The sequence below is a fragment of the Centruroides vittatus genome, unplaced genomic scaffold, assembly GCF_030686945.1.
Source record: "Centruroides vittatus isolate TY-2023 unplaced genomic scaffold, ASM3068694v2 contig_364, whole genome shotgun sequence".
Classification (NCBI taxonomy): Eukaryota; Metazoa; Arthropoda; class Arachnida; order Scorpiones; family Buthidae; genus Centruroides; species Centruroides vittatus.
The window spans coordinates 1546531-1574070 of record NW_027122188.1 but is presented as its reverse complement, the minus strand read 5'-3'; the positions used below and the strand labels follow the sequence as shown (position 1 = coordinate 1574070).

General features: G+C 28.0%; 1 protein-coding gene across 3 annotated transcripts in view; it reads right to left on the bottom strand.

Moving 5' to 3' along the window:
- LOC136975075 (H(+)/Cl(-) exchange transporter 4-like) overlaps positions 1–27540 on the bottom strand; it is a 44433-nt gene that overhangs the window by 6707 nt on the left and 10186 nt on the right. For 2 of the 3 annotated variants that reach the window (XM_067270071.1, XM_067270072.1), the window contains 11 exons: positions 26462–26659; positions 25378–25523; positions 21369–21536; positions 19168–19374; positions 15900–15980; positions 12615–12797; positions 11917–12006; positions 11712–11836; positions 5401–5542; positions 3902–3987; positions 975–1096 (listed from right to left, as the gene is read on the bottom strand). In XM_067270071.1, the coding sequence (XP_067126172.1) occupies positions 975–1096; positions 3902–3987; positions 5401–5542; positions 11712–11836; positions 11917–12006; positions 12615–12797; positions 15900–15980; positions 19168–19374; positions 21369–21536; positions 25378–25523; positions 26462–26659 (1548 nt within the window). Of the gene's footprint in view, positions 1–974; positions 1097–3901; positions 3988–5400; positions 5543–11711; positions 11837–11916; positions 12007–12614; positions 12798–15899; positions 15981–19167; positions 19375–21368; positions 21537–25377; positions 25524–26461; positions 26675–27540 lie in introns of all 3 variants that reach the window. The other variant, XM_067270070.1, reaches the window with a different exon arrangement.

The following is a 27540-nucleotide window of genomic DNA, read 5'->3' as shown; positions in this document are numbered from 1 at the left end:
ATGATATCATATACATGTAAAAGAGCTGTAATTGAATCTTTGTGTAACTTATCAACTAATAAATCATTATTCATGGAAAATCCTAATTCTGTATGATCTGGATGTTTTGCTTTTCTAACACACTACCATTCCTGTGTATTCCAAATACAGTAGAGCAACGATTATCTGAAACAATTTGGGACTGGGTTGAATGGATAACTGATCATGTGTGCAAAAATATATTAACCTATCCCACGTTGAAATTTTTCTCCGTTGCATGTCGCTTTGCATTGAATTTTCGTCGATGTTAAGCCTAATAAAAATTTTTTTAAAAATAATAATTGTGGCTATTATATCATTAAAAATTATTTCTTTATTTTGCACAAACAAAATAAATATATTGAAAAATATAAAAACAAAAAAATTATATTTCAGAAGTTAATCTAGTATCAAAAACATTCTGATTCAGCACAACACACAGTCTTCAGAAAAAGACCACACAAAACAAGCAAAGCTCACCACTCACGATGGAAAAAGCCTCATTCAAATACTGGCACATCCTTAAGTACTCTTTTATGGTCGTGCCAGTGCTGCCAGCTAAAATATGCACACAAACAAAAATAATATTGGAGTAGCCCAAGACATAGCCAAATATTGCAGCACCCGCACTAGAAGAAATTTGAATTTGCTGACTAGAACACTTTCGGTTAACTGACATTTCGGTTGATTGGTATTCGGATAATAGATGCTCTACTGTAATTACAAAAACTATAAATTGAAAATATTTAGATAACTGTCTTGTGTTCTATAGATCTCTTTTATTATACCAGTTTTTAAAACTTATTAAATAAATCATTATTCATTTTAATTGTATTTTATCTGTTTAAATCAAAACATTGCTGTCATTTATTGTAGCAATGATCTCAACAGATCAATCAGACACTTTTCACTTAAGATTTAAACATTATATTATAGTATTTAACCAACTATCTTACCAGTCATTCTTGTCACTCCTCCTAGACAAGCTGCAGCACCTACCATTGCATATAAACCAGGAGTCATACAATTTTCACCTGTTGAACAAGCTTTTTGAAACACTGGTAAATCAGGATAATGACTGTAAATAGAATGTAAAGTAATATTTAATGTAAAATTTATAAAAACCATGAGCAGCACTTAAAAATATATTCATCTATGAATGCATTTTCAATTTCAAGCTCTAATAAATGAAACTTTTTAATTGACCAATCATTTTTTTTATTTGTCAATTGAAAACCTTATTAATCAGTTCAGTCAACAACTAATTATACAGGATGTTTATCAAATATCTATCTATTTTATTGAAAATGCTGACTAATCAATTTCTTTCCTAGGTTTTGTGAAGTATGCTAACAACTGAAGAAAAAAAGTAGTAGTAGTTGAGGCATAGCTGTGAGGTTTGACCTTTAAAGGATTTGAGACAAGAGTTCACCTTTAAATTCCAGAAACTACTTCAAACAATGGCAACAATCAGATAGATCTCTGATGAACAAATTTTGAAGAATAGGAGGTGTTCATAAGAGACATTCTTCTTGACCTCCAGTATTGCCAGAAACTGTGAAATACATCAATGATGCAACAATTGTAGTCTTTGTACATAAACAAAAAGCTGGAAACTTGGTGTTATACATATAATTAACATCATACCTCTAGATTTCTTTTGGTATACAATTTTATCAAATAAAAGGTATATAATGTTAGATTTAATGGCATTAATCAATTGAAAGAGTAGAAAACAGCAGCAGTGACCAAAATTACACCCAATATCTTAGAATGGGTGCTTACCAGGCTACCACTACACATTGGGATTTGTATGTTGACATGCAGGGGAGTAATGTTAAATTGTATTATATTTTTTGTTGTTTTAATGTTTATGATTAATTTGTAACACAATAAAAGTTATTAAAAAGTTTTTCACAAAAATGGATAGTTACTTCATACACATCCTGTATTTTATATTTGTCATTAAATTGAAATCCTCAGAATATCAGGTATGTTCTTCTCACTAAAATGTATAGGAAATAGCCATTTCCTATACAGCCTAGTGAGAAGAGCACACCTGATTGTCACATTACTGCCCAGTAACAATTGCAAAAGTGAATGAAATGATACGAACACACAGAAGAATTAAAGTTTGAGGTTACAATAGCAATGAGCTTTTCCATTAAAATAGCACACATCTATAACAACTTGGGATATAATAAATTTCTGCAAGTTGGGTGCTATGTTAACTAACTCCTCTTCATTGTGAATTAAGAGTAACATGCAGTCTAGAAAGTCTAATTTGGTACCACAAAGAAGGCAATGACTTCCTCCATTGTACTGTGACAGCAAATGAGAGCTTCATTCATCATTAAATCTCAGAATTCAAGCAGAATTCCACGAAATGGAACCATCCAAAGTCTCTAGCAGAAAATTTCAGTTACTCCACTGGCAGGAAAGATACTCTTGACTGTGTTCTGGGATGTAAGGGGTATTCTGCTGGTTAATTTCCTGGAAAAAGGGTCAACCCTTAATGCCAAACCATAACATGAAATCAGCAATTTGACATATCTTGTTCTGTACTGCTCTCAGTCTTAATTATAATGCTTGTTTCCACTCTGCCACATGAACACAGGTTAAAACTGCTGAATTGGGTTAGGAATACCCTAGCCATACTCCATTCAGTCTGATTTGGCTTCTCACAACTTATGCACTGAAGAGAGAGTTACCAAGATCTTTGTTTTCAAACCAATGCTAAGAGTTAGGCCACAATGATGAATATGTTAAGGATCTTGAACCCTGAATTCTTTGAAGATGATTTGAAATATTGGTACAATATTGGGACTATTATCTGAAGGTAAAGGAAATTACATTGAGCATTAATGGAAAAATATTACTAGCCTGAAATGTAGACTTGTCATTTGTCAATAAAGTAGTAAAAAAATTAACTTATTTATTGAACAACCCTCATATATTTATAAGTTATAATAATCGTAAATTTTTAAAAATTTGTAAAATTTTTAATATAAGTTAATACTTTTATAATACAAGGTAGCTTCAAAAAGTTTCCGAAATTATGCTGGTTAGTCAATTAAAGGCAATGAAAAAGGGAGCATGTAATGTCTTAGCTAAACATGTTAGGAATAGAAAATGTGTTCAAACAAATCTGTACTTGCTGCAAAGATGACATCAGTTAACATTCACAAAAGGTTGTGTTAGTGAGACATCATGAAACAGTCTGCTGAAAATATCTATGGAAGAACAATGTGCAAATATCAAATTTTTGTGTGTTATTGGGGGAAAACCCTCTGAGACCTAAAGATGCTTTAGGATGCCTATGTTGAATCTGCCATGAAGCATTCTCAAGTTTATGACTGGCAAAAATGCTTTTGTGAGAGACGAGAAAGTATCACTGATGATTTACGAAGTGATCATCAATGTCTGAGGAAAAAGTGTTGGTTGTACACGAGATTGTGGGGTCAAACAGAAGCAGTCAATTGAGCAGATCGCCAAGACAGCAGGAATTTTGGTTGAAGTTCTTGTTTCATCCTGCATAATCAATTGAACACACATTGCTGTGTTTGCCAATGCACAGTGCCACAAATGCACACAGTGGATCTCATGCAATTTCTACCTCTTCCCCCGGTTGAAAGATACCATCAAAGGACCCACTTCAAGATTGCAGATGAGGTTAAACAGAGTGTGACATCTGCATTGCAAGTGCTATCATAAGGACTTCCAAGAATGTTTTCAGCAGCTAAACCAGCATTGGTTAAAGTGTGTGGTTGTGAAGGACAAATACTTTGAAAGACAAATTGCTTGATTTGTCAATTGTACACATACTTTTGAGTAATATACTAATTCTGGAAACTTTTTAAAGCAACCTTGTATAAATACATACAATGCTAACTGTTCCATTCCAATTCCAACCATTCTTCCCATAATTGCACCCATAGTCATGCTAGGAATAAATAGACCAGCAGGCACCTGTTAATAAATTTCAAATATCTCTTCAATAATGAAATTTTAATATAATGAAATAAATTATTATTATTATTATTAATAAATATGCCTAAATACAAATACATTACATAACATAATTGTGTATGTATTTGTGATTGTACATTCTACATTGTACATTCTGTGATTGTACTGTACATTCATTTTTTAAAGTAGAGTTTGTAAAAGCATTAAAAATTTTTAGTGTACATTTCATTTTTATAAAAATAAAAGGTTTGCTTGCATTTCTTGGCTCTCTAGTATAGTATAGAACAGGAGTCACCAAACTTTTTTGATTGCCGACCCCTACAACTTTTCGAAACCTCACACCCAATCCCTACCAAAAGGTTTGAGTTAAAAGCAAAAAAAGCTCTTACTATTTTAATACATTTTTCTTTTTAATTTTACATTTTTTACATTTATTATATATATATGTGAAATACCAAAATTAAACGAACTTAATGGCTATACAGGTGCTAATAATGTCAGCGTGCTGCCTATCAGATACAAGCTTACGTATGCTTGACATGCACTGTACTATGTAAGTAGAAACCAGAGCATGGACTCGGCAATTTCCGTCTGTCCTGTGTGACTTGATCCATAGTTATTTTACACATGTTGACGGGTAGTTGTCCTATTAAATTCATTGAAACAATATTGAAAAACATAATAATATGTATAGTTATATTTGTGATTTTCAGTTTCAATTTTCAATCGATTCCCCAATAATGGTATATCAACCCCTGGGGGTCGATATCAACCACTTTGGTGACCCCTGGTATAGAAGCTGAAGGATTATAGCAAAATTGAGGCTTTGCTGTGGTGCTTAGTAATGCTGCAGAGCAGCATCTTAAGGGAAAACTAGTCTGAACTTTAACTCCTCTTAGCCCTGAAACAATGCATTTGAAGGGCTATTTCTATAAAACATTCTTGGATCTCCTAAGTCTCCAGAACACACTGTAAAAATATTGCAGTACATCACAGAACACACAGTACAGACATAGCTAGTAGCAATCTTATCCATATAACAGAATGGAACAAGATTTATATATATATATACATACATAATATATATATATAAGACAAAAGTATTATTAACATTTATTAGTAAAACATTTGTCTCTTAATAATAAATTATGTCAAAGATTAACCTTCACTTTATTGTCATGTGATATTTAATATTCTAAATATTAATAAACATGTCTATCAATCAAAATGTTTGCATTAATTTTTTCATATTAACAACACATATTACAAAAAACTAAACAATATTAAATGTCAAAAATATATGAAATTTAATATTCATTAAGTATGAAGTTTGCAAATGAAAATTTGCAAACTATTTGGCTATAATTAACAAATTTTAGATATATTCTAATTAATATTTAAAAATCTGTTTACCTTTATCCCAAAAGTGAAGACAGTAATGATTAATTTAAAGATGAGTGCAAGTGATAAAAGTCCAAGTGATTTATATACACCACTGTTTGCCTCTGCTATTTGTACTGGACCATTAACAGTATTAAATTTGCGGCTGTAGTCACTAAATAACATATTGTTTCGTTACTACAGTATATAAATTCAGTTTATGAATTTAATTTAAAAAACTCTGTACTACTATGGGATTATGAGATAGTTAAAGATTTAATATTTCATAATTCTAGAGTAGTGCAGTTAATCAGAACTCATAAATAGCTACTGGAATAAAATCTTACATTCATAAAAACTTTTACATGACATTTAAAATATTGTTAAAAGTTCAGAGATTCATCCTAGTAACAAATATAAGCACTAACATTTCAACATAAAAAATAATTTGTTTAAATATTTATAAATAACAAGTGCAAATTGTATACTAAATGAGAATAAACTATATAAAGATTAAATTAATACAGATTAGTTAAAAGTTTACTAATAAATAAATAAAATAATTATTTCTTTATATAATTACTAATAATTTGAGAATTGAATTATTAAATATCTAATAATCATTAAATGAATTTGGATAATTATAAATAGTTAAAATAAATACTTTTCATTTTCTTACAATGTTTCCAAATATTAACAATCATTTTTAATAGAAATTTTGTATTACAGCTCATTTTATATTATCGTTATTTGTTTCTGATATATTTTTTCAATCAATGACAATGTTACATATGCAATTTTAGTCATTAAATCTTATACTTATACAGTGGAACCTTGCTTAGCAAGTATAATTCGTTCCAGAAGCTTACTCGTAATGCAAAAACTTTTTCCCATATAAATTCATGTAAAATATGATAATGTGTTCTATGCCAAAAAAATACTCAAATACTTTTTGTATTCGTTTATTCAAAGAAAATTATACAATATACAATTGTTAAGGAGTGTGAATCATCTTTATCTTTTCTTCTAGCACAGAATGAACCAACCTGGAATGTGAATTCAATTTGCAGAAAAAAAAAAAAAAAAAAAAAAAAATTTGAAATACAGTAATTTCTAATATTTAATTTATAGCATTTATATAGCTAAAGAAGTTGGCATATCGATTTGGCATGTTTATTATATAACAGACTATGGTTGTTGATGTTTATATGTAATATGTCTGAACACAGATTTGGAAAAATGTATGAGCATATGTGACACCAAGATGCCTAGCGGAACGAGTGCTAAACAAAACTGATGTAGCATGCGCACAATCAGGGTCTTTCCCTCTTCTTGTCAATTGTTATGCGAAACGTCGCTTGTTAAGCGAGTAATTTTATTTTACAATTTGTTTTGTTCGTTATGTGAACTACTCGTTATGAGAGGTGCTCGTTAAGCGAGGTTCCACTGTAATATATTTGAATGAACTGAATTTTTAAATTTATTCTAATTCAATTTTCTTTAACAACTTTTGAAGATGAGCACTAAATAATTCAAAAACAAATTGATAAAATATGTATTAAATCTTGTTTAAATGTTGCTTTCAATTTAATTTTCTAAGTACAGTAGAGAACCGAAAATCGGAATCAATTGGGGACTGGGGTTGTTCAGATTAGTGATTTGTTCCGATTACCAATTATGTACGAAAAAATACATTAACCTGTCCGATGTTCAAATTTTTCTCCGCTGCGTGTCGCTTTGTGTTGAATTTTTCTCCATTGCGTGTCGCTTCGTGTTGAATTTTCGTCGATTTTAAGCCTAACGAAAATTTTTTATAATAATAATCGAGGCTATCGTATCGTTAAAAATTATTTCTGCATATTTGTACAAACAAAATAAATATATTGAAGAATATAAAAACATGAAAATTATACTTTAGAAGTAAATTAGTATCAAAAACGTTTCGATTCAGCACGACATCAGTCCAATGATAAATCGTTCCGTATTAAAGGTTGCTTTCGATTAACGGTTCTACAGTAATTAGTTCAAAAAATTTTCATTAGAAAAAACTACTGACTTTTTTTAATTAAATTTTTCACTTCAATCAATAAATCTTATTTGATATAAAAAATGTTTAATGATATACTCCCTGAAGATATACATAATGACTATATAATGAATCAACAAATGTTATTTGTGTATTGAACACGAACTATTGACTCACATGTCAAACATGATAATATATTATTTCACTAATTACTTTAAAAATAAATTAAAGTAAAAAATGGCATTTAATTTTCATCAAGAAATTAATAATATATTTTTATTACTTCTTAGTAATAAACCATTAACCATTTAATGACTATGAATTTCTGATTTTATCACTGAAACATTATTTTAATAAAGCAGAATAATTGACTTTTGATATTAATTTTCTTTAACTGAAATAAAAATAGAAAAAGAAAAAAACAGAAATTATAAACTTGAGTAAAATTAATTCTAGCTAATCTGAACTAATTACTGTATGGGGTTGTTCAGATTAGTAGGAGTACATATTAATATAATAAGTGACTGGATATATCAAATGATCTATCTCTTTCATGTTTTTATAAAAATTTTTAGTTTTGATATCTTAGAAATATAAATCTAAATTTTGATATTGCAATCTTATGTTAATTCAGTATCTCTGTTTCATAATCTGATAAATAGTATCATAAATCAATTTTTGACAGGCAGATGGTCAAGGTGGCAGCCTACCGTTCTGGGGGACCTGGGATCGAATCCAGACAGGTTGAAAACTCCCTAGGAATTTTTTGGGGGTGGCCCATCCGGATATGTCCCTCACCACCTGGCTGACCCATTGTGGGCCTGCTAAAAAGAGGCCCTTTTAGTGCCCACAGGGAGAAAAGTTAAAAAAAAAATCAATTCTTTTGATAAATGTAATATAATCATTCAAAAATAGATTTATTTATTTAAATGATATAGAAAGTTGATTATCCAAAATGGTTTGCAAAAAATAAAATAAATACAAAGGTAAATAAAAAATTATCAACACTTTGAGCTGTAGAATTTATTGTAATCAACCTTCAGCAAGTCAAATATATCATTTCTCGACATAATCGCCCTGCTTTTCAATATACTTTGTCTATCTGTCCACAAGTTTTTCTATTCCTTCGTTAAAAAATGTTTTCGACTGAGCTGCAGAACCACAAATGCACTGCTGTCTTAACATTGTCGTGCAAATAATTTTTGACTTACCCTCGTAAATAAATAAAAACAGAACACATAGCAATCTTTACTTCCTCAGCAGAATTACCTACAATAATACTCAAACACCAAAACACTTGCTGAGCTTACTGCTATCTTTAATTTCCTAATGACCTATAAAAATTAGGTTGAAAACGTTAGAAATTAAAGATAGCAGTAGGCTCAGCAAGTGTTTTGGTGTTTGAGTATTATTGCAGAACACATAGCATTGTACATACACAAAGTATAATGCATAGAAACCAAATTCTCCATGTAACTGGAAATCACTATGTTATCTGTTGATTTTATCACTGCAAAACTAGGCCATATCTGACATTACATTACGTTTTTAGTAAATTAACCTTCAAATATGGCCTAGTTTCTATAGTTCATGAAACTTTAAATGTACAGTGCTTAATGTATCCAAAACACAGAAACACATTTCTGGATTATCCAGAAAACCCTTGATCCCATCAGATTTCAATAATCAAGTTTCCAGTGTACATTTGTATTTTATTTGCGGAATAGTGGAGATTTTAATCAAATATTGTTTAATCTTAATTTGTTTAATTTTACAACTTTTTCTTAAATTCTCCAAAGTTCAAACACTAAATTAGTTATCAATTTAAATTACTTTCTTTTTCAAATTCATTTGTTGCCTTTGTTCTCAGTTCTATATTAATATCTGAACATTTCTTTAACTAACTGAATAAAATTCTGATATTCTACTATATTTTTCAAGTTTTTTCTTAATTTTTAAAAAAATTGGATTCTTATAATACACAACATAAAATTATTTTTCACCCTATGGACATTAAGAAGACTTGTTTTAATCATACCCATTGCCACCAGGTCCACAATGACATTGGTAAGATAATGAGGGACAGAGCTCGATCTATCCAGAATAGACCTATATTTCCCAAAATAGTAGGCAGACACCTTAACCACTCCTGTCATCTGGCTGTCCCATCATCATCAATAATTATCAAGGGAAGGAGGAAATGTTTAAAGATGTAAGTTTTCTTTTACTCATAACTTTTTCAAATATGTGTTTTATTCACATTATTTTCAGAATTTGTTAATTTAAAAGTTGGCAACCCTAATAGTAACTAGGGATGAGAAATGGGTATTATATACTAATGTCATTTTCAAAAGACAGTAATTAGATCCAAAGATTATTCCAGCTCAAGTACCTTTAGTTTGATTTATTTTGGTTATGGCAATGTGACATGTGGGCAATCTGCCAAGGGAGGATGCTACCTGGAAGATCTTTTATGAGAAATTAGCCCTATTTAGGTGTTACTAAAGTGAAGGAAACCTGAAAAATTCCAAATGGCCAGCCTGTTGGCAAGGGATAAACCCACAACCAACTACCAGTGTTCAGTGGTTTTATCCACTTGGTCACTGATAGACTCAAGTACCAAAGTGTAGTCTTCATCCTTGAAACGTGTTCCTAATTGTGTGGTGGGATCCAAGAAAAATAGTGCATTTTGAGTTGTTGAATCTAAAATGAATCAGTAAATGCCAGCAATTAAAAAAACTTTGTGAAAATTTCCAAGAAAAACATCCATATTTGATAAATAGGAAGGATGTTATTCTGTTACACAATAATGCCTTATAAATTATAAATTAATAAAATTTTAATTCCTGAGCCTATTTATGCCATAGTTAATTTTTTATATCTTTTTCTTCCTTCTCTACATAATTTGAAAACATTAAATTATCTTTCCTTATGAATAATTAAGCCACACCCAATAGATTAAAATTAAAACAAATAATTCCTTTTATTAATATTTAATTTAATTTATTCTTGTGAAACCATGTTGTAGTTTATGTTGTTCTATACTGACACAATGAAGTAACTTCTTTCAAACACTTGGCAGGTTATTCATCTTTTTATTCAGTTAGTGCCAAGTGTTTGAAAGAAGTCACTTCATTGTGTCAGTCTAGAACAATTTAATTTAATATTATTATTTTACCTTATTTACTATACTAAATATCTAAAGCACCTTTGTTAGTCCAGTTCACCTAATTCTCGATAATTGTTTTAAAAAATTAAATTTTATAATAATGTTACTTTTTAACTCATTTTTTTTTTTAAATATAAGATTTGATTGTTGTTATCTGTATTTTTAATTTAACAGCATTCTTATGATTCTTTCTTCCTGGATATAATATATGTTTACTAAAATACATCTTATATATTTTAAGACACATCTTACATAAAGGATTGTAGAAAGTATTATAATCTTTAAGATATATATCTTGGAAAAAATTATGCATATAAAAATAAAGAATTGTTCTATTTGCAGAGAAAGAGTTTTTGATTCATTCTTTGGCTTGCCATTTAGTCACAAAGTTATAAATCAGTCAATTTTTGACTGTTCTTTAATTTTTGATACTTTATTCTTTTTTTTTTTTTATATTAAATTTTTAATAACAGTTTGATATTTTCAGATTTTTGTCATTTTGTTTGAAGTAAGGTAGAATCTCCATTCTATCACTATAATATGTATTTATTGTTTTCATACATTGTATGCAACTAATTAAAACACTTAATGGTTAAATTAAACATGTTCATTGCTATCCATGACAAAATAGAAATAAAATAACCTTATTTTGGTTAATTTCATATTTTCTTCTATTATAAATTTTGAAGTATCTTGAAAACAATTCTTGAACTGATATCAGAAGTAACCAAGATACATCATCCTCATCTAATATGCATCTAGTGAAACATGAATAAATTGTTCTCATTTATCACAAATTATTTTTTATGATTTTTTTCATCTTGCTTAAATTTCATTTATTTTAGTTATCACTCAAATTATATATGAAACAGTCATAATCGATTGATAAACAATAGTTAAAACAAACAAATAATAATAAATCAATTATTTCAAATAGTTAATCTCAAAATAATTACACAATTAATCTATTTCAAAATATTTATAAACTAAAATTTGGTATATTTGATATTGTAAATATTTACTATATTACTATACTGCAAAAATAAACTTTTTCAGATGACATTATATTATCTACTGTACATCATATAAACATGAGAGAATAATTCTTTACATTTTTGATAATCTTTGTAATGGAACTAAGAAACATACCAAAGTGGAGAGACATCAGCAATTCCACATTGACTAAATAATAACTTAATTAAATCACTGCCATTCATTCTTGTAAATTCATTTGGATAACTAATAACTGCTGTTATAAGAGTTATAACCAAAACCTAAAATAACAACAATTATTATTTAATGTTTACATTTTTATGAGCACAAGTACAATAAATAAAAATGAAAATAAATTTACTTCTGTAATAGGGTATTGTCCAAGTTTAGATTCTTTTCTGTATTTGCACCATCGAATATTTCCTTTAATAAATATTGATCCAACAACACCCTGAAAATAAATGTAAAATAAATCATTTCACAAAAATTTATCCTTTACTTCATATATTGAATAACAGTAAAAACTACACATCTGACAACTTTAATGAATAATACAGATCTTTTGTTATTGTCAAACATATATATTTTGATAAGCATGTTTGCAAGTATGATATTAAATGAATTTTCTCCAGCAAACAATTTTTTTTCAATATTTATTTCAAAAGTACAAGTATTTTTTTCAATACATTATACAGAATTCCAATTGCAAATATAAAAATTTATCAAAGAATTATTTAAACAAATATAGCCTTTAGTCCATTTTTAAATTTATGACTGAAATTGTGTATAATGTTTCTTCCTGAACAGAAATAAATCTTTAACATTTAAAAATAACAAAATTTCTCATTTGTTAAAATTATTATTTGTATAATGTTAATATAATAAATCAATTATTAGTATTATAAAAAGAATTTCAATTTTTTCAGTTACTTTAATAAAAATGACAAAACAAATGAATTCAAGTTAATTCATAATCGACAATTCAATGTTAATTACACATAATAAATATGAATATATTATAAAAATAATGTCACTGAAATAAAATATTTAAGTACTTACACCAAGAATTCCTAATAATATAAAAGGAACTAATTCAATAAATATCCAAGGTCTTTTATACTCCACAGAAAACATGACTAAATGATCATTACCAAAGGGATTAATTGAACGTAACACAAATGCCGCTATAAGGGCACAAAAAAAGGAGCGCCACAATGTCTTCAGTGGAAAATAATAACTCACCTAAAATTCAAAGATAAAACATAATAAATTTTAGAAATTTTAAATTTTAATAAATCTGTATCAAAAAATTCAAGAACAGTTATAGTTCATTAAATTTGAATATTGTGAGTTAAAGTATTCAAATATTTATAAAATACAAAGAATTATTAGAGAGGCCTGTTTATGTGAGATTTCAGACTCAAAAAATATATCCAGGTTGACATCACTAATCCAGCATAATGTAGGATTATGTAAGTTACTTCTTTTTGGTAAAGACACTAGGCATAAACTAAACAGTACCATTTATCATTCACTATAACAAAAATTAATTTTATTTTCATTCACTTTACAATTGAGGGGCTTTGTAAAAAAATGGCATATCCCACATTATGACATTTTAAATAAAAATGAGGGTTCTGTCTTTCAATTTACCAGAATTTTAATATATAATGTTTTATTAATGTGGGTGTACAATCCATGGGGCATGCAAATGAACCATGAAAGTTTATATATAAGTTTATATATTTCAAAGGCATATTGTTGAGGCACAAATTCAAAGTTATTATAGTCTGCACAGCAAAAGAGTAAACATAAGTCACCCTGAGCTGGAAGGATCTATGTCAGCTGAAAGGGATGGAAGACATGTGGCTAACCCCCTTGGGAACTGAGCCATGGATCCGATTTCTTTCAGCTGTTTTGTTTTTACATTTCTAACTTTTTTTAAATATTATCTTTATCATAAAAAATTTTATTGTTTTCCTTTTTTAACAAATTTTATTACTCTTAGTTCTAACATTACTCACATATAATCACATGTCTCCGTCCAACCCTTTCAGCTGACATAGATCCTACCTGTTCAGTTTGACTCATGTCTACTCTCTCACTGCACAGATTACAATAACTCAATTTTTGTAGTTTTGTGGGATATTCTATTTTTACACAAAACCTCTTAAACCATAAATTTTGCTTCTGTTTGGCAGGCTCATTTTGTACATAACTGAAATTGTTTTTGGCATAATGAAACAATTTCTAAATAACAACACAGAGATAGCCCATTAACACAAAATGCATGCTGTACCTTGTGTTTCTTCTTTAGTGTATGCAAGTGCCCTTTTCACTGTGTTAAAATCAGAAACAAAGACAATCACTCATTATCTTATACAGCAAAGCACTAACAATCCATAGCTATAGTTAAAAGATTTTATAGTTGAAATATGGAATTTATACTTCCATGAAAATTACTTGCTGATCATGCCAGATCTTAAGAAAACATTAAAACTGCTTTATTAGCATCAAAATTTTTCTGATATATATATATATATATCTATATCTATATCTGATATATATATATATATATTAATATATATATATATCAGAAAGTATATATCAGGCATGGGCAAATGCGGCTCTTTTTGAGTTACATGCGGCTTTTGCTGTAAGTGCTATCCTTCCCAACCTTACCATACCATCTGCCACAACAGTACAGAACTGCGGCTCCCATGTATTTTGCAAAACCTACATTTTGGCTCCCACTGAACTCTTGCTTGCCCACCCCTGGTATATATACATACGGTAAACTCTTGATGCACAATAAAGCAGTTTTGGAAGATTTGGATATATATACATCCATGTCCTTTCTCCATCTCAAATTTTCCCCTTCTCTTATTTTTTCTATAATCTTATCTCCATCCCTAAATTCTTTACATCTTTTTTATCCATTCTTGACATAGTTGTTATTTTTCTAGTTCTCAAATCCCTCTTATGCAAAAACTTGACAATCCAAGATTCTTAGCTGGTAACTCTAGATTAACAGTTACTTTACTTTTCATATCACAACCAATCTAACACTGGTTAAAAAAAATCCTTGAACTAAAGTGGAGAGCTGTTACAAGCTCTGATTTATCCAAATGAATGACATGTTGTGCAAACTGTCATGCACTAACTAAGCATGTGATACTGAAGTTTAGTAAACAATAGATTCTAACCATAAAAAAGACTACACTAACTTTGAGACAGAAGTATTATTAAAATCAATTGCAAATTATAGAAGTGTATTGAAAACAAACAAATGCACTAATAAATATAGAGACAAATATAAAAAAATGACTACAGAAACAGATTATAAGTTATCCAGGAATCATAACACCGAAAATAGTAAACAATTGTTATTTTATTTCAAAAACTTAAAAACTAAATCAAATAAAAATCAGGTAAAAGAAACTAGAAAATTTTAAAACTGGTGATGATGTAATTGTTTAAAATATAGCTGTTTATTTTAAATGTCTTGTATGAGCTGAAAATTGTCATAAAAACTGAATAGGCCTATGTTGTTTACAAAGAATTTAAATAGCACATGCATTAGACTATAATTCAAGAATTAACTTGCTGATAGAGACAAGTTAAATCACAATTCATATTTAATAGTTAAATCTAGAATTAATCTATGGTGAATACCAATTTTAACTGAATTTATGGTTTAAATCTAACTCTATGTTTAACTTGAGATAGTAAATACAGCCATAAGATTCATAAAAATACTATAAAACATTAATTCTCAAGTTTTCAGTTCAGATATTGAGTTAATTGTGAGTGTAAAACTCCATTGTACTTTCATTATTATTTTTTCTATTGCCAATGGAGAATGAGCAATAGTAGTGAGGTTGAGGCTGAAGTTTTAAATGCGAAAACGTGTACGTCTGACATTCAGCGCCACTTTCCTGTAAGCCTAGAAGTTTGACAATGGCGTTTGAAATGTCAAGTATAATTCCACTGACTTTCCAAACACCATTGTCAAACTTCTAGGCTAACAGGAAAGTGGTGCTGAATGTCCAACGTACATGTTTTCATGTTTAAAACTTCGGCCTCAACCTCGCTAGTATAGCAACCTTGACCCTCAACACTTCCAAGCGAGAGGCAACAGAAACTACAACTTTCAAGTTCTGGTTTCTGTTGCCTCTCCCTTGGAAGCGTTGTATGTCAAAATTACTATGCTATTGCTTATTCTCGAAACTTTTAATGGTATTTTTTCAGTTTTCTAATCAGTAATTTTTAACAATATTAATTAAAACTTATATATAATTTTACTTATATGCTTTTGCACTATGAGTACTCTTCCAAACTTACTTCTTCCAAGCTAAATAGTACACCACCAATTGGAGCTCCAAAAGCTACTGAAACTCCAGCTGCAGCTGCAGCTGACAGTATCTGTTTAAAATAATAATAAACTTTTTAATAATGTAAGTTAAAAAATTATTATGTCTATAAAAAAGTTTAAAAATACTAATGAACAAAATATTTCAAATTACAAAACACTTCCTTATTAAATTTATATGCCTTTGTATCTTTAATAAAATGATTTGAATTTAAATCATTAATTAGGACATATCTATTATTAGAATTGATTATACTGGTTCTGCAAATTAAGTAAACAATATCAAATAAAACAGTCTTTATTTATCACAGGAATCACTTCCTTATTAAAACTTGATATTAATTTTCATATTACAAATTCCTACATGTATCTATATATATAATCGAGACGAGTTGATAATAATAATAATCAGTGCAGAGCCCAAACGGTTAGAAGTTGAAAGTTGAAATTTGGTACACAGTTAGAGTACATCACAAGAACGCACACTAAGAAGGGATTTTTCGAAATTCCTCCCCACGGGGGAGAGGGACAGGATTAAGGCTTAACAATTCCATCAAAAATGGAAGTGTTACATAACAATGGAAGTATTAAGTAACAATGGAAGTGTTAAGTAATAATGGTGGTGTTACATAACAATGGAAGTGTTAAGAGAAAGTGACGTGCAAGACGCAGATACGTTTTTTTTCGTTTTTACGGGAAATCGAACATATTTTTAGACCCATCTAAAAATTTTTTAATTAATCTGGAAACAGGGGGACCCAATTCTTGCATTCTGTGAGAACAGGTAAGGTTGACTATAACGTAATAACCTTAATCTTCGCTATTGTTACTTTTGCCCGAGCAACGCTGGGCATATCTGCTAGTTTAAATATATTAGTGAATTAATTACACCAATGGAGATTAGTTATGATTCTGATTTCTATATTCATTCAAAAAATATTTAGAAACTCTTTAATACCATTAATAATATCAAAAATTTCATAAGTTACTTGATATTTGATATTAAATTTCAGAAAAAAAAATTTTCTTTTCTAGTCTTAAGGCTGATTGTAACCTCTTTGGTTGTGTGTACAATCTCCAGTAGATGGTGTTAAAAATGTAATGCTTTTACCATGGAAAAATCCTTTTCCAAAAATTCTCAAAAATGGAAGCATGTAGAACCAAATGTATTTGCATTAGAATCCTATTTAATTCTTCTATTAACATATGATTTAAAATTTTGAAAATCAAATTCATTAATTTTCTACAAATTTTTAAAATCATAGAAAAGAGATTATGAATTATGAGATATTTTTAAAACTTGATTGGCCTTTCAATTAAAAAAAAACGAAAACCCTTTTTTAACTGGTAATGTTAAAACTTTTACTATGTTATTAATCCTTTGACTATGAACTTTCTATACCAGGTGTATAAGCTTAAATCTGCTGTTTTTTAGTCAGAAAAAAACACATTTTTTTCATAGCAAGCAAAAACAAATTTATTCAAAGTACTTTCCCTGACTAGCGACACATTTTTTCCATCTCTCAGGCAATGTGTGGATACCATGCCAAAAAAATTCTTTTTCTTTTGAGGCAAACCACTCATCAAGCCATTTCTGGACATTTTCGTAAGAATCGAAGTGGCGCTCAGCGAGCGCGTGGCCCATCGACGAAAATAAGTGATAGTCAGAAGGGGCCAGGTCTGGTGAATAAGCTGGATGGGGTAGCACCTCCCAGTCGAGTGTCTCCAAGTAGTTTCGGACCAATGTTGACGAGTGCGATGGTGCATTGTTGTGGAGAAAAATCAGCTTGTTGTGTCTTTGCTGATAATCTAGCCTTTTTACACGCAGAGCATGGTGCAATTTGATCAGCTGTTGGTAATAGCAGTGGGCATTGACAGTTTCACCAGGTTTCAACAGCTCATAATAGACGATACCCTGCTGATCCCACTAAACGCACAGCATCGTCTTCCATCCAAAGCGATTTGGTCTTGGGGAAGATGTTGATGGTTTGCCTGGATCAACCTATGATTTCTTGCATTTAGGATTCTCGAAATATATCCATTTTTCGTCACCAGTTAGAATGCAATGAAGAAACGACTTTCTTTTTTGTCTGGCGAGTAAGATTTCGCATGTGTTTTGGCGTCGCTCCATCTGCCTATCGTTCAATTCGTGTGGCACCCATTTTCCGATCTTTTGAATCTTTCCCATGGCACGTAGACGCATGGAAATGGCTGGTTGAGTAATACCCAGTTGCTCGGCAAGCACTTTTTGTGATTGGGTATCATCCTCATCCAGAAGAGCCTGCAATTGATGGTCTTCAACCTTCCTGGGCCGATTTTCATGCTTCTTGTCGCTCAGGTCAAAATTGCCGTCTTTGAACTGATGAAACCAATCTCTGCATGTGGTTTCCGATAAAGCACTGTTGCCATAGGCCTCCACAAGCATTCGATGAGCTTCGGCAGCCGATTTCTTCAAATTGAAGCAGAAAAGCAGAGCTTCCCGCATATGCTGTTTTTCTGGCACAAAACTAGGCATGATTACCAAAGGAAAAATGTATGATGTCGTATGAAATCGCTGATGATGTGCACTGATTAATGTTGACAAATGTCAAAATCATCGAAAAAAAAATATGGCGTCTCCACGGTAGCTTAATACGCTTACTAACACCATCTATTAGCAAACAGAGGATTTAAGCTTATACACCTGGTAAACTGAATACTGCTCCTGCCTAGATGACTACTATTATAGTCTGAAACAAAACAACTTTCTGTGTAGAGTTAAGCTTAAAGAAATCTGTTCTTGACTGATTCATATGGTCTTACATTTTTAAAACAACATGGCAAATCTGATGTTTTATAAGCAAAGAGTCAATCTTTGCTGCTCCAAACGAAAGCTTATTACATAATTTCAAAATTGCATAGTGTCATGGATACTACATGAATACTGTTTTGGATTATTAGAATTTTAAGCTGATTTCTTAAAAATCAACAGTTTCAAAAAGTCATCATCCAACATGCTTTCTGATATTTGATAAAATACTTTACATCTGATCAATGAACATTTTTTATATTTCAAATGTTTTTGTAGGTTTAGAACAGTAGACTATAAAAATTCAAAATACATTTGTTAAATTTGAAAGCTAAAACATGAAGTGATGGTTTGGAAACAAATGTGCCAACTGATTTTTCAATTTATTTATAAACTTAGTGTTTATTTAACATTAACAACATTAAAAATGATATAAATCAACTTTTTCTTACCTCTCTTTTTTTTGCTTCATTTTTGCCATATTTTGGAAATAAATAAGAAAATATGTTACCAATACAACAGGCAATATGTACTAATGGACCTTCTTTTCCTAGACTTAGTCCAGCAGATACAGCTAACATCATACACACTGATTTTATAGTTAATGTCCATTTTCCTAAGTATCCTCTAATAATAAATCCACTAAGTATTGTTTTTATCTGTAAAATAATTATAAATAACCATTAACTAACTATCTGTGTTAGCAGTTATTTATTTATAATTTTAATATAATTATTTTATAAAAAAGAAAATGGCAAGAAAGTAATATATATAAAAAATCTAACATGCTGTTGGTATATTAGAAGAGTACATAAAATAATGCTATGACTTTTAATATTTCTATATTAAATATCCATAATTGTTCTATTTATTAGAAAACTGAAGCAAGTTTTGAAATTTGCAATACAAACTTACATGTGTATTAAAACAGTTATATATTACAGTTTGATATCTTTACAATTCATCTCAAACACAAAGGAATTTTTAAAACAAATATAGTTATTTTGTCAAATTCAAATTCAGTTTAAAATTCCCCAAGAATTCTGGAAATTTCTAGAAATTTCTGTTTTCTAAATTCTTTCAAATCAGAATTTGAAAAAAAAAAAAGTATTATCTGAAACAAATAAGTACAAAAATTTAGGGAAAAGATGTAATTGTTTACACACTTAGAAAAATATATTGATGTCTAAGAAATTAACATCTGCGTAACATTCCTGATCTAATTTTAGTGTTAATCCATAGTTGTTAGTATTAAACACTTTTAATACATCCCCAATATCCAATCTATTTTTCCATATAACCAAAATGTCATCAACGTACCAGGTATAAATAAGAATATTATGTCTGAAGTTCACTAAGGCCACTCTTCCAATTGTCATACAAGTTCACAATATTTTCTGCCTTCTGTCTAATGCTAAAGACAGCAAGAGCACCAGGGGTTTACCACATCCCACTACAGAATAATAGATTCCAGAACACAAACATATATTGGTTCCATGTACAGATTGTTGCAAGCCAGGTTACGAGATCACAAGTACGATATAGCAAAAGGAAACATTAATATGGCTCTGGCCCATTATGCTACCAATCCGGGAATATCCCCATGTCGAGATGAGGCTACCTTAACACACAGGGTCTTTGACTGACAACACATAAGATCATTGGAAGCTGTAGAAATCTACAGAGTGGAGCACGCATCAACACAGATTACATTCTTGTACCAAATGCATGGAAATATTATTTAGACTCCTAAAAAATACACATTATATACAATACATCACAACTGTTGTCCAAACTGATTTGAAACCTTTGAAAATTAGGGCACGGCTACATTCTGAATATAGAACAGTTTTTTTCATTTTACATTTCCTGAAGAGGGCTGATGAAATAGTGGCCAAAAACATCTGAATATCGAATTTGGGTGTTTCTTTGTTGGAAATTTTGTGTTTAGTATGACTCTCTGCATGTATAAAGTATCAACTATTATTAGTCAGAATCATCTTAAACAATTGCTTTCTTTTATTAACCATATAACCAAAATCATATACCATATACTCTAAAAATCTTCCTGGATATAGGGAAGAATATAAATTCTCATAATCTAGAACTCTAGAACAATTATTTTTATTTTTATCAATTTTATCTATCATAGCATTCTATTACATTTACCTAGTTTGTTTTGGAAACTGTAGAGTAACCCTGGAAGATGATAATTATAAAATTATAAAAATTGTAAACATTTATAAAATTTATATTCAAATAAAAAGTTTTTTTTTGTAATTTTATTATTTTATATTTGTATAATAATATTAAATTTTGCATTTTTAAATATTATTCAATCTTATTCCATTTTATATTTTTTTCTTTACTTAATTATATGAATCTCATATGGCTAAAAATAGTAAAAACATTTCTTCTTATAAAAACTAATTCATTTATATATTTTTACAGATTGAAAATTTAGTAACTTTATTTCAATAATCCAATAATTACCTGATTCAATAATTATTTAAAAGATTTGTGTAATTTAAGAAAACTGATTCATGGTCAAAAAACTGCTTATATAATAGAATCTTATTTTGTTCATACAACAAATAATTAAATGGATTATTTTAGAAAATATTTTATATTTATTTTTAAGATAAAATATTACCTCTGGTATTCCAGAGCCACAGGCATATGGAGCAAATGTTTTCACTAATAATACAGCCAGAGTAGCAAATAATAAACTCCATGCTATATACATAAGAAAAGATATTATATAGGCACCCACAACATGCTCTTCCACAACATAACCAAAAACTTCAGGCCATCTATACCACTAAAAATAAAATATTAAGATTCATTTTAGAATTATATTTACACTAAGTTATATTTTTTCAACAAAACAACAACAAATATTTCTTATATTTATATAAGATAAATATTTCTATTTATTATAACAAATAAATTAAAATATTGCTGTAATGTTCAAATCTGAAAATTAATTTTTATATAATTTCTTTTTTAAATGTATAAACTGAATTAAAACATTATAAAATATTTATTTTGTGAAAAGTATTTCAAAATATTTATCTTACAATAATGCCAATTCATATTGCTTCAATGTTTACCTGTTTAATAAAAAAATAAAAATAAAAAGTATATTTGTGCTTATCTATTTTTCTGTATATTTACTGTTGAGTTTACATATTGTTATGGATTTTATATATACAAAAGAAAATTATATTTGTTTTGATAAATTGGAAAACTTAGTTCATTAAAGTGTATGTTTCATTATAAAATTCTATTTTTGTGATTTAATCTATAGAAAAACATAATCAGTTTTATTGTAGTAGCAAGACCTGTTAACTAATTATATTCGTAGTTAGGGGGTCTGTACCGTATCTTGACATGAAAATTATAAAACTTTGTGGGTTAATAAACAATTGCAACAAAAGAAAACTTCTGCAATGCTGACATCAAACAATAACAAAAAAATAGATCTATCAAAGAAAGAAAGGTGTGACTCCTATCAATATAACAAGAAGATTAAAAACACTGCGTTGGATTGGTGACAAAGAAATAAGTTTATGTAGGATTAAATACGACTTAAGAATATATTTATTAATGAAGAATTCATGATTAAACCTCAATGTGTCGATAGGAAAAAAATATTTAATTAAAACTGAAGAGAAACATTGATTAAAAGCATTTTAACGTGTTGTTAACATTTTATTTTGTACTTTATAGGTACTGAGCAAATTTTATTGTAAATTGATACTACAATAAACAAACAGAACTGTATATATCAACACATTTTAAACAACCGAATTCAATCTATTTTAGTTTTATTCAACTTTAATTTTGATATAAAATTGAGCCCAAAAGAAAATTTAAAGTCATTGTGGATCATTTTAGAGAATAAACAAGTATGAATGTAAAAATAGCTTGGCTTAAAAGTATTTACTGTAATTCCATTGATTCGTTAGTTTTCAATCATCCTAACATAAAAATAGAGTTAATCCCTAGATCCAATAAGCTGACTGTAAAGGGTTATCAAAATTCTTTAGCGGCATCACAATCTTCTTAATGCCATATTAATGTCTATCTTTGGTTAATATGAAAGTCAACAAATTAAGAAGACATTTTCTTCCTACATTTTCCAACAGTAGTCACATTCCATTCATGAAACTTTTTTAACTGTAATTCCTAGAGCATTTATTATTATTATTATTATTATTATAATTATCAAAAATAATAAATCAGTTAAATCAAAAATAAGGAAGAATAAAATATAAATATCAATCCTAAAGAGTTTCAAGAATTATTGAAATGTACAAGTTTCTTCAGATTTTCAAGTAATATTTTTTCCTGTTGTAAATTTTCCTGATTTTGTACACAAATAATACTTTAATCATTTATTTGACCTGCTTATATGAATTACTATTAATAATTATAAACATAAAATAATACTCAAAAAATGTATCATCAAAATTCAAACAAATTTATTAGACAATATTACTTTAAATATTCAAAATTAATATAATTTTTCAATAAATAAAACCAAATGTTTTAAAATAAAAAAAAAACAATAATGATACATATCTGGATTTATAAAATAATTGAAAAAGCCATCAAATATAGTATATAATTACATTAATTATTATTCTTTAATTAATGAAATAATTTTAAAAGTAAAAATAAGTGAGTAAAACAGATAACTTTTAAAATTTACAAATACATTTCAAAATCTATTATGCTACAATTAAGACTCAAAGAAAGTAATTTGCATTTTTTTATTTAAAATACTGCTTATTTCTTTTGAATTTTTAACTTTAATCAAAACTTTTATAATTGTTACAAATTTTGAATGTATACTGCAAGTTTTTGATAAAAACATAATTGTACACAACAACCAACTGCCGTTCACATATACTATTAAAATATCACACCTAGTTATACATTTACTATAATGTGCATGAATTCTTTCAATCTTTACTTCAAAACTATCATATTTAAATTAGACAGTCAAACCTCAAACGGAAAAATGACAATGAGATTGTTGAGTAATTAATTCAAACCAGCAATATTTAGTTACTGTTATAAAAGTAACAAATATTTCATCAAGTAAATTAAAGCAATGTTGCTGTTGAATTTCAAATATTTATGTAATGAAAATATTTAAAGAATAAATTCTTATCCCTATTTCTCAGAAATTTCTAAAGGTGATAGAACACAAATTTTTAGATTAGCTCATTAAAACAATAGTAGGACAATAATATATAGGATGATTCAAAATGTTTGTATGAAATGAATTTCCAATCACAAAATGAAACTAAAACATATAATCAATAGGGGTTGTACATTCTTAATACATCTGTAAGAGTTCAGTATTTTGTTCAGGACACACTTTTATATAGTTTTTACATTTTTCAAAGTATTAAGTTGCCTTAATATTTTTTAAGATACAAGTAAATGCTAAAAACATTTCAAAATTTTAAGGTTTATGGTTTTTAAAAATGTAATAACTTTGTTATTTTTTATGGAATCCTAACATGTCAATTGTTTTTGTTCGATTGTGAAATTTAATATGTACACTCAAACCTGTTTTTGTGCGATTTTTATTTGGGCAATTTTTTTTTGTGCAGTATACCAATTTGATTGAAATTCATATACCGCACAAAAAAAGACCGCACAAATACAGGTTTCAGCGTATATAATAATAAGCCAAAACCATTTTACTATAATCTTTTTTTATTTATTTACATCAAAAAAGCTTTCTTACTGATTCATTAAATTCATAATAACTTTATAAAATTAAAAATATTTTGATAATTTTTGATAAATTTTACTGACAGGCATTGATGCTACTCAAACAATATGAACAAGATGAACATAGTGGCTAGAGCATATGTAAATATTGAAAAAGCAATTTTTTGTCATTCATTTTAGAACTCATTATCATCTTCAAAAAATATTTAATCAGATACAATTTTTTGCAACTGTGCAACCCAAAACTCTTAACAGATTATGATTTTATGTTCACAGTTCACTGCCTCACCTACTTGTTCAAAAATTTAGTGACAATTTATTGACTCATTCCTAGTGCTGCCATATGTTTTTTGACAGAAAAACATTCATGATGATTTTCAGCTAAGTTTATGTATTTAAAAAACAGCTTTGGTTTAGTTTATTTTAAAAATAAAACTAAAACAATTCCCAAATCTTGGTATTTTCTAGGAAATACTCAATGGCATTTTCTGTTTCTGGGATATTCAACATCAGGAAATTTCAGAAACCCTAGTGCTAAATATTAGAACCAGTGTGAAAACTCATTTTGATTTCATTTTATTCCTTTATTTTTAAATCAAGTTGAACTAATTTTTAATGTCTGCAATTGTTCCTGATAATATTTGTCTGAATTGAGCAAACATCTTAAATATTTTATCTGTATATTATTTTAAAGTATTGATGAATTTGTATAACTTTTTATTCCATCTATGAGTTAGGGAATTTGAAAAACATTTTAAATATACTATGCATTTAGAAAAGTTAAAAAAAAAGTAAACATAAATGTATAACATTGGAATGTATCATGATTTTTCACTATTCAAATGTCATAATGAACGTATGAGATTGTTTAGAGATAACAAATAACTTTAATGCATTAAATAAAATACCTGTAAACAATGATCTCCTTGAAAATATGTATCATTAGATGACCAACAACATTGTTCTTTGTTTAAATAAAATACTTGAGGACATATGCCTTCCTTCAGGTCTTTCATCCATCCTGTTCCAATATCTACTATTCCAGCAACAGCACCTACATAATTAAAATTTCAAAAAATATCTAATTTTTCTAATGAATAAAAATCACTTATAAATGGAAAAGAAATTTAATTCAATAAGCAATGATTTTATGACTGTATTAACTGATTTAAATAGTCTGTAAAGTATTAACAAATAAACAATAATTTATATACTAATATTGTTTTAATATCCCAATGGAAGTTACTTTCCAGATACCCCTTGTATTTATACAGCTTTCTAAATATTGAAAATAAAACATTTTTTTTTTTCATATTGAAAACAATTCAAAATATACTTTTGGATGCAAGCATCTAATTAAAAAAAAAATTTTATAATAAACTAAATAATTTTATGTTATAAAATTTGTTTCTATATAAATAATATTAATTAATTAAAAATAACTTATGTTACTTGAAAAAAATACCTTACAAATATTTCTTTTCTTATGGAAGTGAAATTCTGTTTAAAAATAAAATTCCATAAATGTCAAAAAAGTTTTTTTAGATTAACTGTATGAAAAATTGCAATCCATTAGGTGGAGAGTTAAGAATATTTAACCCTCCTTGATGTGGGCCATTAAAGAGAATGAACCATTCCTAACATTCTTTGCAATAAAAGAAAAGTAAAAACAAATAAAACATCTGAAAAACACTTATAATTAATTCACAAATCATAATTTACAATTAAATTATCTTCTATTATCTAAATTTAAATGACATTACTGGTATATGTAAATTATTTTTTGAGAAAAGAACCTCATTTCATTAACATTTTATAGATAATATTGAATAATTTAATAATATAAGCTTAACTATTAAAATTATTTGAAAAATAAATCAAGATTGCCATTTGATTTATATTATTTTTTAATACATTTATATTTAAAACACTAAAACAATTATATGTATTAAATATAGATTATTTTTAATGTTATTGCTAAAAGAATTTTACCTGCTGCTAATCCAGTTAATAAAACACAAAGCCAACCAGACCAAGCATCATGAAAACTGCGAATCATATCACATACTGAATCCATACGTTTTTTAATAATATGTCGATGTCGCATTCTATCTCTGGCAATATTTCTTTGCCAATCAATTGTATGAAAATCATCATATTGTCCAATTTCGGGTGGCAATTCTTCATTTTCTAAAATACCAAATCCTAACAATGAAAAAAATGATGCTACCAATAAATTCATCAAAAATAAAAATGTTACATAATAATCTTTCATGCATGGAAATGATGGCACCTTTCTAAAACACATCAATAACATAAAAACATTACAAATAAAACTATTTATGAGTTCCATAATGAAGATTCACGTTAGTGAATTGATAGTACAAAATAAATTCCAATAAATTAATAACTTAAAAACTAATATAAAAAATCAACTTTTATCAAAATAATAATCGTTTATATAATTAAAATATAATGCAATAACAAAAATACTTTATTTTGAACAAAGTTTTAAACTGGCAAAAATTTTTCATTATCATCTCCAAAGTTAACATGTTAAAAAACAAAGATCTTTATTCAAATATGCTTGAAGCTTAAAACAAAAGGTCAAAATAAAATAATCTTTATTTTTGATTTCTTATCAATAAAAAGAATAAATGAAAGATAAAATAAAACTTATTTCAATATTCTAAATAGATTTCTAAAGACTTAAGAATAACAAAACTTTATAAAAATTGCAACAATAAAATAAACAACATAAAAAGTAAAAAACAAGGTAACACTAACCCATGAAATAATTATCAACTATAATTAATTATCAACCATAGTTGATAATTATTTGTGACAACCATTTGCTGAAATTAAAAATAATTGATGTAATGTTCACTAGAATAAGAATAACATGAATATTTTCCTTTGAGATAAGTTCAAAATCTTTATGTTAGATAACTATTTTTTGCGGGATTTAAAAACAGCAAAACTACAACTTAACGTTTAAAAACATCAATAATAAACAAGTCTTCAAAATATTTCATTGGAATAACTACTCTTGTCAGTAAATGGAATTTACT